Below are 18642 nucleotides of genomic sequence, written 5' to 3'. Positions count from 1 at the left end.
TGACAGCTTTGTCCACAATGTCCCTGATACGTTTGTCTGCTAAGCTTTAATATATTTTTAACTATGACTGTTACGGAAGTGTAGAAATAATCAAATAGAACAAAAGTGTTTTGCTCAGAGCTTGCTTCTTTAAGGTAATAGAAAAGTTGTATGATGGTGCTTTGCAGAATTGTCCCGTGTTTGGAGATGTACATCTACATCATGCTTCCACAAGCTACAGGCAAGGATAAAATTCCTTCTTTACTGCAGCACACGACCCTCTATGGAAAAGAATAAGTGTTATATGATAGTAGTTACAAGATACCTTAGTGGTAGCAGTAAAACACTCAAACATTATGACTCTAATTCCAGGCAGCTTTGCATCGCTGTAAGTCAGGAATAATGCGTAAGAGAAGATGATAAAATCTAGGGGCTTATGCAGAATTATCCAGGTTATTGTTTCGAATTTTGTGGAAAGATAGGGACAGTTCTTCCTGCTCTCTTGTTGTGGTAGAAGTATTTATTTCCTGTGATATTTTTGTGTTTGCAGTTCTAAGCATGAGAAGTTCATAGGAAAGCACAAGTTTAAAACAAACAAACAGAAGTTTAAAATAACAATACAATATAACTGTGAAAGTGCTCTTCATTTTCATCACAGAAGGATACATTTTGTTGATGTGAATAGTTTCTTCAGAGACAATTCTTACATACAAAGTGTGAATGGAGGATGTTCTCTGAACATGTCATGCTAATTTTCCAGTTTATCAGTCACGTCAGTTCCAAACTGGAATGACAAAGTGGTATCACATTTGATCTTAATATATGTCATACAGCCTTTCTGGTTTAGAAGTTCATATGAGCTGAACACAACTTGCTTTGCTCGGATGATGTTGTGCCAGCAGTGGTTTTTCAATAACATTATTTTCTCTACTCCTTGTTGTAGGATGAAGTAGCCCAGCCTCTGAACCTTTCAGCCAAACCCAAGACATCTGATGGCAAGTCTCCCACATCACCCACCTCTCCTCATATGCCAACTCTGAGAATAAATAGCGGGGCCGGTTCACTAAAATCCTCTGTTCCAGCAACATTAGCTAGTCCTTCAACCAGAGCTAACACAATAGGTAAGCTCAGTTTCATTTTTCCTCACTCATAACAATTAATAGGTGTTATTGGAAAGTGGGCATTTATCAGCCAGTTGCCAGTCAGTGGTGTATGAGCTGTCATGGGTTGACGATAATACAACATTTGTTGATGTCAGTGAAGAAACTCCCAGACGCTTACGATTTCAGGAAGAGTATCTTAACTTTTACAGACTTGGAATACAAAAGCCTGTGTTATTTCAGATACTGCTTTATCAATAACAAGTAGTAAATGCTGTTTGTTTAATGGCATGCATTAAAGACAGCAACTTGTCTAATGGTGGGGCATTAAGGAAACATGATATTCTCCTATGTCATCGAAAAGTGATGAATAAACTTTAAAAAAATCCCTTTAAGTTAAAAGTCTACATATGCAAATACATCTTTGCAAAATTACAGGTTTAAACCTTAGTCTGCTAAAAAGCTGCGTGGAGCATTATTTTACCTTGGTCTAATAAGCAACACAATCACCAGGTTCATTCAAAACAAAAAGAATTAGATGTTGTATCTTGCAAAAAGTCTTGACTTGTTTTTAACATTTAAGATTATGGTTTTAACATTATTCCAGAAAATAGTGTTAATTCTTCCTCCTGTCAAAATTACCTCCTTGCCTAAAGACCGTCTAAGTAATAACAGTCCTAGTGGTGATTTTACAAGTCTGATGTGTTAAAGGGACTGTTCTTTGTGTAAGTAAAATGTGTACACACCCCATTCTTCATCCTTCTAACTGAAACATTTTATTCCATGAAGTGGTTGAATATAACCTGAATTAAAATTTCAGGATGTAAATGAAACTCTGTTTAGGGAAGTAAGTGAGGTAGATTGTTGTACCTTTGCTACCATGTGTCTTGGTGCTACTAAAACATCTCCTGCTGGCCACTTTCAGAGATGGCACAAAGAAAAGAAACAATAGGTCAAACCTATCAGAAACTGGTTTTGTGATATTTCAGTGCTATGCCAATTAGTTGTGTCTCTGTGGGTCTCTCCCAAGCACTCTGTAGTCCATATTCTATCTACACAGACATCAGAAAGACCCATAGGTATGTACAAGGATCAAAACTCACTGTATTACTCTCCCACTGTGCATGCACAATTATTACTAATGTTTATTAGAATTACATGTATGAGAGAATAAGCTCCTACATACTATAGAAAAGAAAATAGTTTTATTTGGTATGCCATGCTACAATTGCATAAATATTGTGTAAATATTGTTAATTGTTAATTCAAGTATTATTATTGCCCTATACTGTTTACCTTTGATAGGTAATAATGTATTTCATATTTAATTTCTTTGGCTCTACTGCTCTCCAAGTACAACGCACCAAGTTTCAATTTTTTCACATTCAATTTCTTGTCCTCAATAGACTGAGCATCACATTTAGATGTGGAGTTAAGCATCTGACCTGCGTCTCAATGGCAGGACATCTCTTGTTCTCTCCTCTCCAATCTTCTTTCCCTACACACCTGATATTTTTCATACATTTGAGACCCCTGCAATTTACTTCTTTTAACAAAATGCCGATTTGGAAATGCTGTACCTGTAATGAGTGATAATGTAATTGGATAAAAGCTGTGAGGATGAATGGAGCTTTAAAGGTCACTCTTGTAAGAAGAATTAATGTGTTATACCATTAATAAACCATGGAAAACTGTGGAGCAAAAGATAACATACTTAAGTTATTGTTAATGACATAGAGTTCACTGCTGTACATCTCTCAGCTACAAATATAGAAAGTGACTTTTTGAGGTTGCTGAGCAGTATCACTGTGCATACTGTATATTCAAGATAAGCAGCCTTTAACTGTGGTGCAGGAGCTGGACAGACAGCCTACTTCTAACAAAGGTCTGTCCTTTAGTGAAGGACTAGAGGGGCAAAAGGCTTGTGAACACTCTACAGAGTCTTTTCCTGCCAACTGCTAGGTCAGACCCGACCAAAATTACAGCAAGTAAAACTCTTGACCGTGTTGAAACCATTTGGTTATCTTAAAAATGTGAGCATGCAATTTCAAGTCACTGTCCAGTAGGGGCTATGCCACAAAAAATGTTGGTAACATTTTTAGTGAGGTGACTAAGGTCCCTAAAAATAGTAGAGAAACCAGATTACTTCTTGAGAGATGAATCCCTCTACAAAAAGTCACTGGGAAGCATGCAGTCGTTTGCCAGACAGTTCCTTCCACCACTTGGATGACTGGGGCTGCCAATGCAAGACACAAGTTGTCTGTCCTAGGTGTGCATGGCCCACCTTGCTGGGATGCAGCTGAGCTGTCACTTTGCACTGCCACTGACTCCCAATTAAAACAGCTCTCTGAAAGCTGTTCTTCAGGCTGCTTGGTTCCTGTGGCAGGGAGAAATGCTCATGCATTGTTCAGTTGTCTCTGAAGGGTGTAAACTTACAGCCTCCTATGATAAAGAGTGTAGCTGCATTCAGCCATGTAGTCCTTGTCTAAAGCTATCTTTATAGTGTATAAATTATGCTACAGACTGAGCAGTCACAAATGTCGTGGCTTCATGTATGACTTTAAATCCAAGCCTTTCTTTTTGGGAACAGGCATATGTCTGTGTACTAAAAACAGAAGCAACTTCTCTCTGCCCTTTGCCATTATCTTCAACATCTCTTGCTAGTTTGGCAATCCTTGTAACTAAGTGCATTTTATGTAGTGCAGTTCCCCTCTCTGTCAATAATTCACCACCTACCCTAAACAACAATAATTTACATTCAACTCACTTCTATATTAATCATTTCCCTGCACACCAGCATCTTGGCAGCTACTGAAAAACATAAGGAGTGCTTGCTTTTATTCACTGTCATGTGCCAAACTGTCTCAAAGATAGCAGTATTCAGGAAAAGCCAAATAGTCTGGAGAAGGGCACGAATTCCAGTTCCTAGGCAAATTCAGCTGTATTACAGATTGAAAGTATAATACCTAGCCTAATCAAGAGCACAACCAGCGGTAATACTACTGTTTGTTTGTTTGTTTGCTTCCTTTTTAATTTATTCCGACTACATGCAAGCTTGATCAGTAACAGATGCAAAGTGGGGAAGAAACCAAACAAGTTGATAAAATGGAGGTAAAAAAGAAAAAATCAGCTGCTAGCACTGTGCTGGTGCAGGTTCTATCCTTCCTTATGCTGGGAAAGCTGGAATTACTGCAGTTCCATTGGCTGAGAATTACTGAACTGGGTCATTTGATAAAAGCAATGTGGATCAAGTTATTTAATATAAAACTCTCAGGGTTCCTGGGTATTTAGCCAAAAGCTAACTGTTAGTACAATTAAAAACAGTCGAACCGCACAGAAACTTTTCTTTCTAGTTTTTGCACAGCAAGGAAGTTGGGAATACCAGTCCTATTCTGTCTGCAGTCTGAAAAAACAACAGTAAAAACCCAAACCAAACTAAAATCCTGACAGCAGCACAGCACTGAACTAATCTGACATCAGCTTCTTCCCCTGAAATGTTTTAAGCAGCAAGACAATGTCCTACGTTTTTTGGCAATCAGCAGATCAGATAGAAGAGTCTAGCAATACAACAAGGATGTGTAATCTGACATGATTAGACAAGGCTCTTTAGGAACAGAACATTCATAATTGAGACAAAGAAAGAGTATTAATAACACTTTCCTAACACGGCAGTTAGCCATTTTATATTTCCTTTCTTTAATCTTAGTGTTTTTCAACAAATCATGGGATTTAATAGCGTGTTTTGGCAGATTAGAGGATTTATGGCCCAGATGTTTTTTGTTCTAAAAATGGATTAGGGTGTAAAGTTTGCTGGAATCCATGGAACATGTTGAGGCAAGCCGGTCATTTTGTGTGTGATTAGTGCCTGCCTTCTGTCTCGCAGTCCCTCCATCTGTCACAATTCACCAATGGATCTGGTTAGATTTAGCCTCATGTCACAAACAGAAGTCCCTTTTCTGGGCAATTTCATATTACAGATTCATTTTATGCCATTTTTATGCCCTAGTTAAAAGACAGAAAGAAGTGTGTGCGTGTGCGCACGTGTGGGGATGCAGAGAGGGGGAGGGAGATTGATAGATATTACCCTCTCCTTTAATGTTTGAAAAATAGACTGGGGCTTGGAGTCTCCCATCAGTATTCTATCCTACAAATCACATGCAGATCATAATAAGTATAATCTACGGTACGCTAAAGGAAAAAAATGACAAAGTGTCACATTTAAAATTAAATAGTATTAGCTGTGCCGGTGACGCTTGTAACATTTTAAAAGGAAATAATTCAGCGACTACTAAGGCTAAGCCCTAGGCTGTGAATTTGCAGCAAAACAGTGGACATTTGACCTACTATTAGCAACATGAATAGGAGTGGGAATGTAGGTCCGGGTAGCTGTGGTTTCTTATACATTTCTGAATGACAGGCGGTGGTGGGGAGCATTCAGTGGATGGGGTTTCTCTTCCCAGTCATTATGCATTTCATATCTATAGCAAACCACCGCCACCTGTGGTTTATTTTAATGTATTCACAAGTTTTAAGAACGGGAAGAATGAAATGGTCTATTTTTAAGAGTTTGGGATTGCTGGCATGATCAAAGCTTCCCCTAACTCTTATCCGGTTACATCCTGCTGCATGCAAACCACAGGGCTCACCTCTGCAGCATCAGGGAAATATTGAAACTAATGGGATCAAATATCAGGACAGTGATTTTGGCACTGAGGTTTCTCATGCTTTCTATCCAGGTGGCTCGTTCATAACAGTAACAGAATTACAAAGCACGGGTGGGTTTCGGGGCGTTACCTTTTAACTCGCTCTCATTAATAATGATAAACTATTGGCGCATTTCATCAATGAAAGCTAAAGTGTTTTCTTGTAACTTTCTTTTTTTAAGATATCCTTTCTTCTATCACGTCGTCAGGTTATTTAAATGACCACGATGCTGTTACCAAGGCAATCCAGGAAGCCCGGCAGATGAAGGAGCAACTTCGGAGGGAACAACAGGTGCTGGATGGGAAGGTGGCTGTTGTGAATAGCCTGGGTCTCAATAACTGCAGGACAGAAAAGGTGAGTTTCCAAGACTCTCTTTCCGAAGGGTCAGAGATTGCAGTTGGCTCTCCTTACAGATACATGGGTTCTGCCTCCCTTTTTTCCCTCCTTTTTCTCGCTCTATTTTGTTCCTCTCCGTTTTTAAAGAGAGAAGTTGCCTCTTTCGAAAAAAAAAAAAAGGCAAAAAAACGAAAACCACAACCGAAAGCTGACATGAGAGAGAGACCTGGAGACCCTTGAGGGAGAGCAGGGAGGAGGCAGAGATAGTTAAAGCCCTCACGAGAACTTTGGAGGCCACTAATTCTCTGTTCCAGCCTGTCAACATGTATTATGAGAAGGTGATCTTGGAAATCTCTGGGTCTAAGTGGAAATCTTGCTTTATGGAAATGCTTACATGTGTTTGTGAGATGAGCTGGATTTGAAAATATTCAAGCTTCTTTAGGAACATAAGCTTTGCTGATACTCAGGCTCAGCTTCTGGGTATTTAGCCTCGTGAGGTTGTCATATATTATATTTTGTGATCATTGCAATGTAGCACTGTCATGTCACGTTAGATGACTTAACAAAATTGAAAAAATGGAGAATTGACAACACAAACTGCACCAAATATTTGCAGAGAAACTTCAAAGCAGCAGAACGTAGAGGCCTTACCACTTTCTGCTTTTGAGCTGGCTTCTGAAGTTGTGCTATAAGAGAATATCGACAAAGTGAATATTCTTTAGTAAAACCTGCCTGTACTGTAACCGTCACGTATGTCAAAGAGATTGTGATTTGCTGCTTTTCTCTGGAAATACCCGATGTCTTTCCGTACACTGCCCTGGCTCATGGAGGATAAATAGACCTGCCAGTCCTTGCTGCCACATTTATAGCGAGCTGTCCTTATAATGCTGCCACCTGAGATATATTTCCAAACTCTTGTGTGTGTCTCAATATCATATGCTTAGCAAGACATTTTCGTCTATTTCTCTCTTCCCTTGCAATATTTGCTGTGATGATACAGACAGCCTTCATCCTACAGCACCACAGCGATGACTGTGGTTGCATTTGGTGGACGCTGAATTTCATTGAAACCACTTCTGTTGGCTTTTCACTCTTAGGGCCTGTGTGAATCACTGAGATAGGCAGATAAGTAGAATGAATAAAAATGATCAGCTATTTAGCAGAAACTCGAAAGTCAGTCATCCTAGGAAGCTTGTGAGTCAAACAATATTGGCCAGAATGAGCAGATTGCTAATTTGGATAGCTTTCCATTTTCCCTGGTTTTAGCTAGAGTTAGATCAATAAGCTATGAGAAGCCAGCAGTCTGAGTAATGAATGTTAAATGTACATGTGAGTCTCTCACTACTGTACTTTTTTTCATCAGCCTATCCTGGGTGTAAGTGATGTAGAAATGACTCCAATTTCATACACTTTCTTGAGAGGAAGGGGAAGGAAAAAAGAGGTCAGTGTAATAGGTATCTGGCAGTACACACAATCTCTCTTAGAAGAATAAGAGCGCTGGTATGGAGAGAGAGAAAGAAAGAGAGGGATGGAGCATGTTTACGGCATTTCACATGGAAGAGTACCAGAAGGGAAAAGGGAAAAGCAGAGTGTCAGATATAAGAAGAAGTGATCACAAGCACAAAGGAATTTATATTCAAATATTTAAGCATTCTTGAAAGGATGCTTGGAGCAGAAATTTCTTTTCTCTGCTCCCCATGTAGAAATGACTTTAACACTCAGCCAGATGCTAATGCAAAGTGACTCAAGCTATTCCTCGCAAGCATAGCTAAATTGCTGTTATTTGTTAAGCGCATTGAATTCAGCTGTGGATACAGCAGTTGGTTGCATTCAGAAAGCATCTGTACCCTTTTTTTTTCCTTTTTCTTTTTTTTTTTTTTTTTTTTTTTAAATCCTCCAAAGCAGAGACAACTCTACCTATCTCCCCCCTCTCCTCCCTTGTGCTGGCTGGGAATTGTCAAGTGACAACCGACCAAATCCTTTTGGACAGGAAGCCTTCATCCTGAGTTCTATATACTTGCAAAGCAGGCCTTGTGGTTGGATCAGGAAGCCCATTAAAAGCACTTTGATGGTATGGAAATTCATCTTCATGAAGCACCCAGGCCCCTAAGCAGCATGCTGTTTAGCTGTGGTTACAGATCAGTCATTCACATCGGAGGGCAGTAATTGTGCTGACGGCTTGTTCGGCAGTGGAAGTACATAAAATAATCCCAGGCCCTCCACCATGGCATTGCGAGTTAATCTTCTTTAATACAGATCAGCTGTTGTTCTAACACATGACTTTCTGCTGGCTCTAGTGACTCTGCACAGCCTTTTGATTAAGTAACAGGAGTGGAACCATCTGCATTCACTTTATTCTGTTACTTTCCTATTGTTGGGATTCTCCTTACCACTTCTGTTTTCACTTCTCACCCTCAGTTGAAGTTTATTTTCCTCTCTAATTCATGCCTCCTGGTAGACTCATGGAGGGCAGAGAAGACTTCTTTTACAAGGTAGCAGGAAGAAAAAACTGTATGCTCAATAGAAAAGTTTTCTAAGGCAGCTGTAGAGTTTGGGGTTTTTGATACAATAAATGCCAAAACTTTATTGGAGTACACTATTTTATTTTATTTTATTTTATTTTATTTTATTTTATTTTATTTTATTTTATTTTATTTTATTTTATTTTTAAAGTGGAGACAGGGAAGGACAGAACCAAGTTTGAGCTCTCTTAGACCATAATGGCATTTGAGTTGCTGGGGTAACCACTTCAGCCACTAAGCACTAGTTAAGAAGTTGCACTTTTGGACTTGGAGAGTGTCCTGAACTGTCTCTCACATTTGACCCAACAGAGGAGCAGAGGCTGTGAAGTTTAGGTACGTGTTCTCCTTCCAGTATACGCTCTACGCTATCCACTGACTAGCCAGCTGTGAGATTGTCGCAAAGGGAGTAATTTAGGGTTCTTCTTGCTGCAGAACAATGTTTAGATTTCTTAGAGAGAAGTGCGACTTTTAAAAGAGTTCGGTGGCGGGTTCACTTTGTTATTTACTGCATGGGGGAAATATGCCAAGCCAAATGCTGCTTACCTTCTCTCCGGGTGCCTGTACCCGTTCACGAAGCAAACTTTCAGGTGTCTTCCCTCCCTGATAACCGTTCGCTCCGGGGGACTGTGTCTTGGAGCTCTGGAGACAAACTTTCAGGCGAGGCCTTATCTAGCATGGTGCAAACTGTCAGGATTCCTCTTTCCCTGATAACCGTTCGCTCCGGAGTCTGTATTTTAGAACTCCAGAGGCAAACTTTCAGGCGAGGCCTGATAACCATATGCAGAGCAGACTTTCAGGAGACACAATTCTCAGAAAATAAAAAATTCAATGGAGTAGAATAGCAGAAGGGCTGGCTCAAGCTGGGTACCTGCACAGAGGTCCACCCAAGCATAGAAAACTACAAACTTTTATATCTTTACCGACCATTTACACCAAGATCCAGTCCAATAGCAAAATTTCACCACCAGGTCCTTTGCTCCTCATTGGACCCTTTTTCTCTGACTCCTCGTGGGCCTTGGTTTCATTCAGTTGTAGACATTGGTTTTCGTCCGTATCCTTGAAGGTGCCGTTTTGTCAGCATAGTCCCCGCTTTGCAGATATCTATGATGTCTCTGCGTTAGCCTTGGATTGTTGTTTTCCCAGTCAGTTCCATTTTTCCCAGCAAAATGCAAGCTAGACTTCATCCTGTAGATGTTTAGTGTAGTCTGCAGTCACTTTTGATAAATACGAGCTTAAAATTTTAGCAAATCTAGTCTACCAAGTAACATGAATCAAAGAGTATATTAAAAATCATACAACCTTATATCTCTAAATAATCTATTGCGTTTGGTGTGCATCTCCGTAAGCTAAATGATTAATATTGAACTTGAATTGGGCTCATCCACTGACCTCTGAGTAGTAAAACCATTGCCATACAGCTCCCTTATTCAGCAGGGAGAGCTCAAAGTGGGCTCATCCAGGCTGTCGTATTTATAGAATGAAGTGTTTGACTCGTAGTCAAATTGCACACGGTAGGAGAAGTCTGCACGAGACTCCCTGCGCCCACAAGCCACCGGTGTTCAGTGTGCCATTCTGCTTCCCTGTGGGTCTCCTGGAAGGAGCTCTTGGCCTGGCTGTGGCTCAGGCCTTTACCTCCTCTGGAGCCTGCGCCAAACTGCTGCTGGTTTGGCTGGGCAAGGGTCGAGTGCATCCGCCACAGAGATCCACACAAACGCCCGGCTTCTCTAAAGCTTGTGACTGTTTGATCTAGGACTTTAAAGTTTACTCTGTTGTTAAGAATGGGAGTTGAGAGGAAGGCGAGTGTTGCCATTTTGAATTGTATTTTATTCCGTTTTTCCCTGTTTTCAGGGGAAAGAAGAAGAAATAGTCGGGAAGGTGCGCAGTGAGAAATAGAGTGCTGCAGTGTTACCACTGAGGGTTTCCCTTCAGAAGCTCAGGGTCCCGCTGGGGGAATCAGAGGCAGCCCCCAAACTTTTGGGATGTTACATTTGCTCCCTGGTTGCTTCCTGACAGGGAGATTTTGAGGTGGGGGATGGAATTAAAAGAAGGCTAGCCTAATGTAGCTACATGTGTGGCACAGTCGTACTTAGAAATGTACACGATGTCTATTGTTATGTACAGAAGAAAGGTGACTCTCCTTTCTACAGAGCAGGGGTGTCAAACTCATTTTCACCGGGAGCCACATCAGCCTCGCGGTTGCCTTCAAAGGGCCAAATGTAATTTTAGGACTGTAGAAATGTAACTACTCCTACATTTATACTGTCCTAAAATTGCTTTCGGTCCTTTGAAGGCAACCGCGAGGCTGATGTGGCTCCCGGTGAAAATGAGTTTGACACCCCTGCTGTAGAATGATCTCAATCTTTATAGGTAACAAACACCCATCTAGGGCTATCCCAAATTTTCCTCCCTTCCTTGCTGCAGTGGCTGATGTAGTTACGGAGACCTACGCCTCTCTGAGACCCATGGAGTTTTTCGTTGCATGAATTGCCGCTGCAGTCTCCCGGTGAAGGCAGGCTCCACACAGTTCTGAACACACGTGTGAGGCTCTTGGTAGGGATTTATCTGCCAGGGGCAGATGGGCAGGCTCAGGGCTGGAAATCACCCTTGTGAGTCTCTGTTAAAGCTCTTGGGGCTTTTCTCCACACATGTACATGACCTGTTGTCTGGCTTGTGTTCCCAGATGGGTTGATCCCTGTGGACAGCCAGACCTGGCAGCTGTAAGGCAGGAATTTTGTGGAACTGGAGAGACGCTGTATAAAGGAATCATAAATGAGAAAAGATGTTTAAAAATGGCTAGTGTGATCTGGGTGAGTCACTTTACGGGCATCCAACTTGGACCATCTTGAGGGATTTGATTTTCAGAGGATTACAGTAAAAACTATGAGCATCACGATGAACATGGATTTTACTAAAACCAATTTTAATTGCAAATGCAATAAAACATATTTTTGCATTACTTTTCTTGGAAACATTTCCATGTATAAATGAGAAGTGTGTATATATGTTTTTCTGGTTTCTTGGAAACACAGGAGCAGTTTTATTTGTAATTGTCATCTACAGTTAATTATAGCTTGATATGTACTATACATAAACAATGTTACCTTGTATACATGTAGCCGAGAGTGTGGATTGTCATCCAGCACAGACACCACAACGGGCCACTTCAGCAAGTGGACTCTGGTCTATTTGTTAGGTCCCAAAACTCCCTAGATCTCCGTACAAGGGAGATGTATGCAACACCGAGAGCCAGCACGTGTGTGCATGTGTACAAGCCTGCAGTGCACTCCTTCAGAGATACACGCACCCAGCTAGCCAGTCTTTTTCTGACTGTAATCAGACTCGGAAGCATTTGTGTGTGTAGCCTGGTACCTGTAAAAAAAAAAAAAAAAAAAGGGGTGGCGGGGTGAGGGAAGTGGCACATCAGCAGGTATTTGAGCATGTGTCTGTGTGCACGGGTACAAACACAGGTACTGGTTTCGGAATGCTGGTGGCCGCTGGGGAGGAGGCAGGTGGCTGGGAGAGGTGTGTGGGTGCGCGCAGCCACACGAGTGTTCTGGACGCGTGCGGACGTGGTCACGCTCGCAGCGCGCTCTGAGCGCATCTGAATATAAATACCTCCCATGCTGAAGTGTTTCTTACCCTGTGATACGAGTTCTCCCTGTTGTTGCTTAGAGTGTGTCCTTTTAAAAGGCTCTGACACGGACTGTCTGTTGGGCTGTCACTAAAGAGCTATTTGTAACAATATTTATTCCAGCATTGTAAGCAGGAGCCTATTTATTACTCATGCTTGTGGAACACCAGGTTCAGGGTGTCTTTCCTCCCATTTCCACCCACCCCTCCTTCCACCATCCTTCCCACTCTGACCCCCACCTCTCCCTCTTCCCCTTAAGAGAGTGCCAAACATGAAATGACAGTGACCAATGTTGACTTAATGTGGATGTTTAATAATGAAAAAAGTGTGTCAGTTCCAGCGTTAGTTACAAATGGCAGTAAGTATATCGGGTGGCAGCCCTGTAATAATTTTACATCCATCATTTCTTCCTGATGCCTCGCTGGCTGCCTGATGGATGGGGATGGCGGAGTTAACTCTTACGAAACTGCCGTGATCTGCTGAGCTGAAATGAATTCTGCCCCTGCTCTCCGCTCGGGGAGGAGGGGGATATTAAGAATCTCAAACCCACAGCTCCTGCTGTCTTTGAGAAATAAAACACCGGAGCTCACTTTACTGAAGGCATAGGGAGAAGCTGGTTTAACACATGGGATTTAAATTTGTCTTGCAGTAGAGAATTTTACTTCAACAACATTTTTTTTTCTTCCCCTAATGGTTAAATTTTAACCAGAAAGTCAAGAAAAAACTGGGACAGTGAAGGGCAGGTAGAAGAGAAGGGTTGGTAAAACAGACTCTGACCCCACGCTTGCTGCAGACACTGATTGTCCATGGGTCAGACTAGAGCGAGTAAGTTGTAGTGATTGAAACTGGGAAGAACAGGACCTGGCAGAAGCCAGGCTTCCCCGACAGGAAAAACCCACTGGAAATACGTCCATTGGTGCAGTACTAACATCATAAACCAAATCGCTTTATGTGAGTTGAAACCTGCCCATTTTCATAATCTCTGTAGTATTTTACTGGAAAAATACTTTAGCCTTCCCAGTGACTAGCAGAGGCTGTATTATCCACAGACATTACATACACACACTCTTATCCCTGCAAGTTCAGCAGACCACTAATATATATGTCCTGTAATTTGTAGCCCAGTCTATTCCTCACTGGCCTGTAAAACACCAGGAAAGGTGATCAGTGTAATATTTTTGTTCTCTTCTCGCAGTGTAAGCAGAGATCCTTCTGTTTGAAATAATTATTATACAAGATGGGGACCAGGGAGTATCTTGGAGACAATGGACCAGTACAGTCCCACAACACAAAAGTTAACATAATATCCTAACAACTGGGTGTCCTCTGCTGATTACCCTTTTCCCCTACCCTCTTCATAATTTTATCTTACTGAGGTTCTTTGTCAGCAGAAATTCTTGTATGCAGGTTGCAGTCCTCTTTGTTAATGCTATCAGCACAGAGCAGAGAGTTTTCAAAAAGTATGACATGAAGGCAAGCAGGTATTATGTTGTCATCCATCCATCACCCTGTATGTCAGTCCAGTCAGCAGGCTCAACAGGATCATTCATGTTCAAGCAGTCCTTTACTCAACCAGGCTACTGTATCCATTGTCATTTCTCCTCAAACTTTCCTCAGATTTAATTAAAAACACATGTCAAGTTTGCAGACTGCGAAGATCAAAATTGTTTTTGCCCAACACTGGTAACTAAGCATTAAATATTTTGATTTGCTTCAGCTGAAAGTTTATTCCTTTTTCCTTTTCCTCCACACCCCGTCCCATTTATTTTTTTGCCATTTGCTTTGTGGAACTTGTGTATATTTATATTTACAGCCTCTGCATTTACTGTCCACATGCCTTATTTACTTCCCCTCCCCCCTTTTCTTTCTGTAAAACCTGCCTTTGGTTTTGCTACTTTTGTCACAGTGCCACTACTCTCAATTAGCAAGTGCCTACGCAGCGGAGGGAGAGATTCTGCAATGAGGGGGTTTTTTTATTCCCCTAAGGATTTTAGTTCTTTATTTCAAAATGCCGTTTTTTTCTTTTTTTTCTTTTTTTTTTTCCTGATTGACCGTCATCTATTAAATGCCCAGATAGGTTTTTCAAAGAAAAATTAAGTGTGTACGTGTGCATGTGTCTTTAGTGCGTCGTTATGGCAGAGATGCATGGGCAGGGTTAGCTATTAATAATAGAAAATGAAAAATACAGAAGGAGGGACGAATTCTGCCCATGGATGTGTGCAGGAAACTCCTATTGAAGTCAAGGAGAACAGCAGGCAAAGAAGCAAGGAAAGAAACCTAGATCCTTGCAACTGTTGAAGTCGGAATGGGAATTTAAGTCTTTATTCACTCCAAAAGGCAGAGATTGGAACCATTCACAGGCTAGTGTAGATCAGGGAGGACTGCAGCTGTTTATACCTTAGTGGAAATTTTATTAAGCCCAATAAAGATTGATGCACTTCCTACTGAAAAAAACCCATACAATTGATTTGGAGTTATGTCTTTTGAACTTTTTGAGTCTTTAAGTTCTAAGCTGTGCCCTACAGCCACAAGAGCTTATTACTTCCGGAGATTTTATTATTATTTTTATGTAATCACATGCCTACAATAGCTGGGGCTTTCAGCACAGTCATGGGCACCAGCATCAGCACAATACCTGTCTTCAGTGTAATAGAGGCTGAGCCTCATTCTTCTGTGAATTGTGTCCACTCGGTCTCCTGGGGGATCAGCCTGTGCTGTTCTGTCTGTCTTAGTGTGCAGGTGTTCACTTAGCTGGGTGACAAACAGCCACTAGTGTGTTTGGGGGTGCTGAACTAAACTTTTAAATGTTTTGGTGCTGATGCTAAGCCTTACTTCATGCCTGGGAAAATGTGGTGGATTCTTTCTCAGGAGATAGCCTAGATAGCACATCAGCTTCTTCATGTTAGGGCTGGAAGCAAAGGTACAGCAGCTTTCATCATTTTAATACCTTCTCAGAAAAAAATGGAAAAGAATAGGCAATATATCTGTAATATTACTGTGCAGTTGAGTCACCCATTGTTTAATAAACAATTGTCAGGAAAACAGAGACTGTGTTCTTGCTTTGTCTTTACATGCATCTAGATCCTGTTTCCCGGGATATCCTGCGTGGGTTGTGATTTTCGTCGTCTTTCATTTTTGGTGTGCCACCTGTCTCCCCCAATTAACCCTTCCTTTCCTCACTGATCAGCCGTAGCAGCTCTTTCTGAGTCACTGTGAAATCCTTCATTACAATTTACGTGGCAGATTTCATCCAGAGATCTCAAGACTCCACAACGGTGGGAAAATGTCATGATCTCCATCCTGCTTAGCTGGGGAAACTAAGGTACAGCAACTGAACAATTCATGCAAAGTTACAGAGCATGTCAGCCGAGCAACCAGTCTAGATGAGAAACTGGGTCATGTAACTCTTAACCTATTTGCAATCAGCGGATTACAGCTGGATCTGCTTGAGGTCAATGCCTGTGCCCACACTGTAAAAACTTTTCTAGGGAGGAAGCAGTGTCTCACCATTCTGCTTTGCTTTTTGCTTTTGATTTCCTTTTTATTTCTTCCTTAAAGTAATGGGTTGGGCCAGCCCTACCTGCATTTTTATTTACAAATCCTAACTTGCACTATCTCTCAGAGATCCTAACCAAGGAAAAGGAGGACCTCAGTGTCCTCATTTCTTCTGGAATTGCTACTTCCCATGAGTTTGTTTCCAAATCAAATAATATATTTTACTGAGGAAGTCATTCTTTCTGAAATAAATAATTAAAAAAAAATTCTAAGGACCTGCTCCATGCCAAGTTATTGAGGATTTTCCTTTTTTTTATTTTAGTGGACTCTGTCTTGCCTTCAGTGCTTTGAAAGGAGAGCCCTTAGAAACCACAGACCTATGTCCACAACATAAGGCAAAACACATGACATTACAATTTTCAGCAAATTCCCCCTGTGACTGGGTATCTGTTCCTGAAAGGAGAGTAGCTACATGTCTGAGCATCTGATTTTTTTCCCTATGACACCTCATAGGATTCCTCTCTACTGGGTCCATATAGCACTTCGTATAGATTACAACTCAGATGCAATGATTTTGGGGTGGTATTGAACCAATCTGGACTTGAATATATACTGTAAACCAAAAGATATGGTCCCTTTACCAAGTGATGTAGCCCCAACTAAGACTGAAGGTAATATTTCTGAAAGAAGTACCATAAAATCCGGAAGATGTACAAATTAAGGATGTTATTTTATTTTCTTGCTTCTAATGCTGCTTTTAGGTTCTGTGGGTGGATTATTCTGTGAAAAAGGGAGATCTCAGATAAGCAAGACTGAAAGAGCTGAGGGGGTGGTGAACGCATTGTTTCTTCATACTCAATTTTGATGCAATAACAACAACAACAAAAATCTCCCAAATGACAAATTACTGTGACATTATAAATAATCTTTCATCTTCTTTGGTGGTCCACAGAGTTTATATAATTGGAAGGCTAAAACCCTTCTTTGTTGTTCCTTCCCTTTTCATTAGTAATGTAGAAGACTATAAAATTGTGCAGCCAGAAGGGGTTTAACAATTACTGAGTCAACATTTGAAAGTCTCACTCTATTTTATTATTTTATGCATGTGCTTTTTATGAGTTTTACAGCCTTGCAAGCGTTACTTAATCAAGGTCCATTGTAATGGCAGATCTGTAGCTGCTCTTATTTTTATTTTATTTTGCTTTCTCTTGTAACATGTGCCATTAGCAAGAGTCACAATTCCACACTCACTAAGAAATTATAAGATTGAGATTATAAGGCTTAGATAAGATTCAGGAGTGCTAGTTTACTAAGGAACCTTTAGCAAATCACATAATATTTGACTCAGTTTCCCATCTGGTAAACAGAGTTAATAATACTGCCTTTCTTTGTGAAATTTTGTGGCTAAATTCGCTGACGTGTGCAAAATACTTGGGCAATGTGATCTGTTACACAGAAAATCCAAAATCTAAATAGAAGATCCCTCCAAAAAGAGCTGGAAATTCTCCTACAGCAGTTGTAGGTGTAATGGGATCTGGACAGTAACACAGTTTGGACAGGGACATAGAGGGTGTGCACAGAACCTATTTTGAAGTTCCATGGCATTAATATGCAGGAGTAGAGCCTCGACTGCAAATAATTCATCATGTGCAAACCACTGGGCGCACCTCTCACTGCTGCCAGTGGCTCCTCTAAGTTCTTCCAGCTCTCTGTAATGCCTACCTACCTCATGTTTTCCACATTTTGAAAGACTGTGGATGAAGAATTTATAACGCAAGCTATTCTGATGTTTATTTTTGCAAGAGGCAAAGGAATTGCACAGAAAGATTACTTTTACAAAGTCTTCACTCGTGTCAGATGTAGGATAAGACTCTTCACCTTTTTGGAGAGTTAAGAAAAATATCATAATGTTGAACGGATAACACCTGGTACCAGCAGTGTGTCTGATAATTAAAGATGTGTTTCTGTCATAAACAGAAGTGAACTTTCATTGCAGGATCATAGTCTAGCAGCTAATCTGTCTAGATTTGGTGCATATTGACCAACATATGTGTTGGAATGGTTGATATTTACTGGGGCTTGCTGAGAGATGACTTCTTCCTCAGCATCACAAACCACACTAGATGCTGTCACAGGCCCTGCTTAACAATCTAAGATAAAAACTAGCTTATCAAAACTCAGGCTATGTGAAAATACCACCTTTAGAGTTTAGATGTGGGAGTTTTTCCCAGAAAGCAGGATGGTAAATTGCTGGACAAACTGCACTTGGAGAGAGAGGGGCAAAATGGGACACTAAAAAGGACAATAACAGGCAACCATCCGTTTCTTTTCACATATTGACACTGAAGAGAACAAAGGCAGCAGGCACTCTGTCCATCAGTATCTTTGTAATTCTTAGGTACAAGAACTGATGAGCGAGTTTCTCCTTGCAGTCCATCTGTAACTGTGTTTGGCTCTCTCCAGCTACTATACAAACACTTTTTTTTTTTGCCTGGCCTTTCAGTTCGCTTGGAATAAGAAAAGCAGGAATGTGAAGAGATATGCCTGAACACTCCTCTGGTGTTCTGCACTGGTTGTATCTCTGCAGGCATCAAACTGAGGGGAAAAATATTCACATCAGGGGAAATGGGGGTAGGGTTAGGGGAGTAGAAAAGTGACGACTGGACTGCTTCAGTAAAACTGCTAACCTTGAATTATGCAATCGGAAAAACAGCTCTTGCCAAAATACAACTCTAACGGAGTTCAGAGTGTTGTCAGTGTTTGCCAAATACCCCAGCCAAAAGGATGTCTCGAAGAGGGGGAGGAGGGATCCATTGACATATGCCCAGGATTCTGGAAGAACTGTGGAGTCCTCCAGGCGCGGGGGTGTGCACCT

The 18642-nt window shown here is 41.1% G+C and overlaps 1 protein-coding gene across 3 annotated transcripts in view; it reads left to right on the top strand.

Annotated features, from left to right (window-relative positions):
• The window catches only part of SOX5 (SRY-box transcription factor 5), a 359749-nt gene that overhangs the window by 323624 nt on the left and 17483 nt on the right, over nt 1-18642 (top strand). For 2 of the 3 annotated variants that reach the window (XM_065649584.1, XM_065649592.1), the window contains 2 exons: nt 923-1100; nt 5965-6137. In XM_065649584.1, coding sequence (XP_065505656.1) covers nt 923-1100; nt 5965-6137 — 351 coding nt within the window. The remainder of the gene's footprint in view (nt 1-922; nt 1101-5964; nt 6138-18642) is intronic. The other variant, XM_065649575.1, reaches the window with a different exon arrangement.

The sequence above is a fragment of the Caloenas nicobarica genome, chromosome 1 (assembly GCF_036013445.1).
Source record: "Caloenas nicobarica isolate bCalNic1 chromosome 1, bCalNic1.hap1, whole genome shotgun sequence".
Classification (NCBI taxonomy): Eukaryota; Metazoa; Chordata; class Aves; order Columbiformes; family Columbidae; genus Caloenas; species Caloenas nicobarica.
This window is presented reverse-complemented; position numbering and strand designations above follow the sequence as displayed.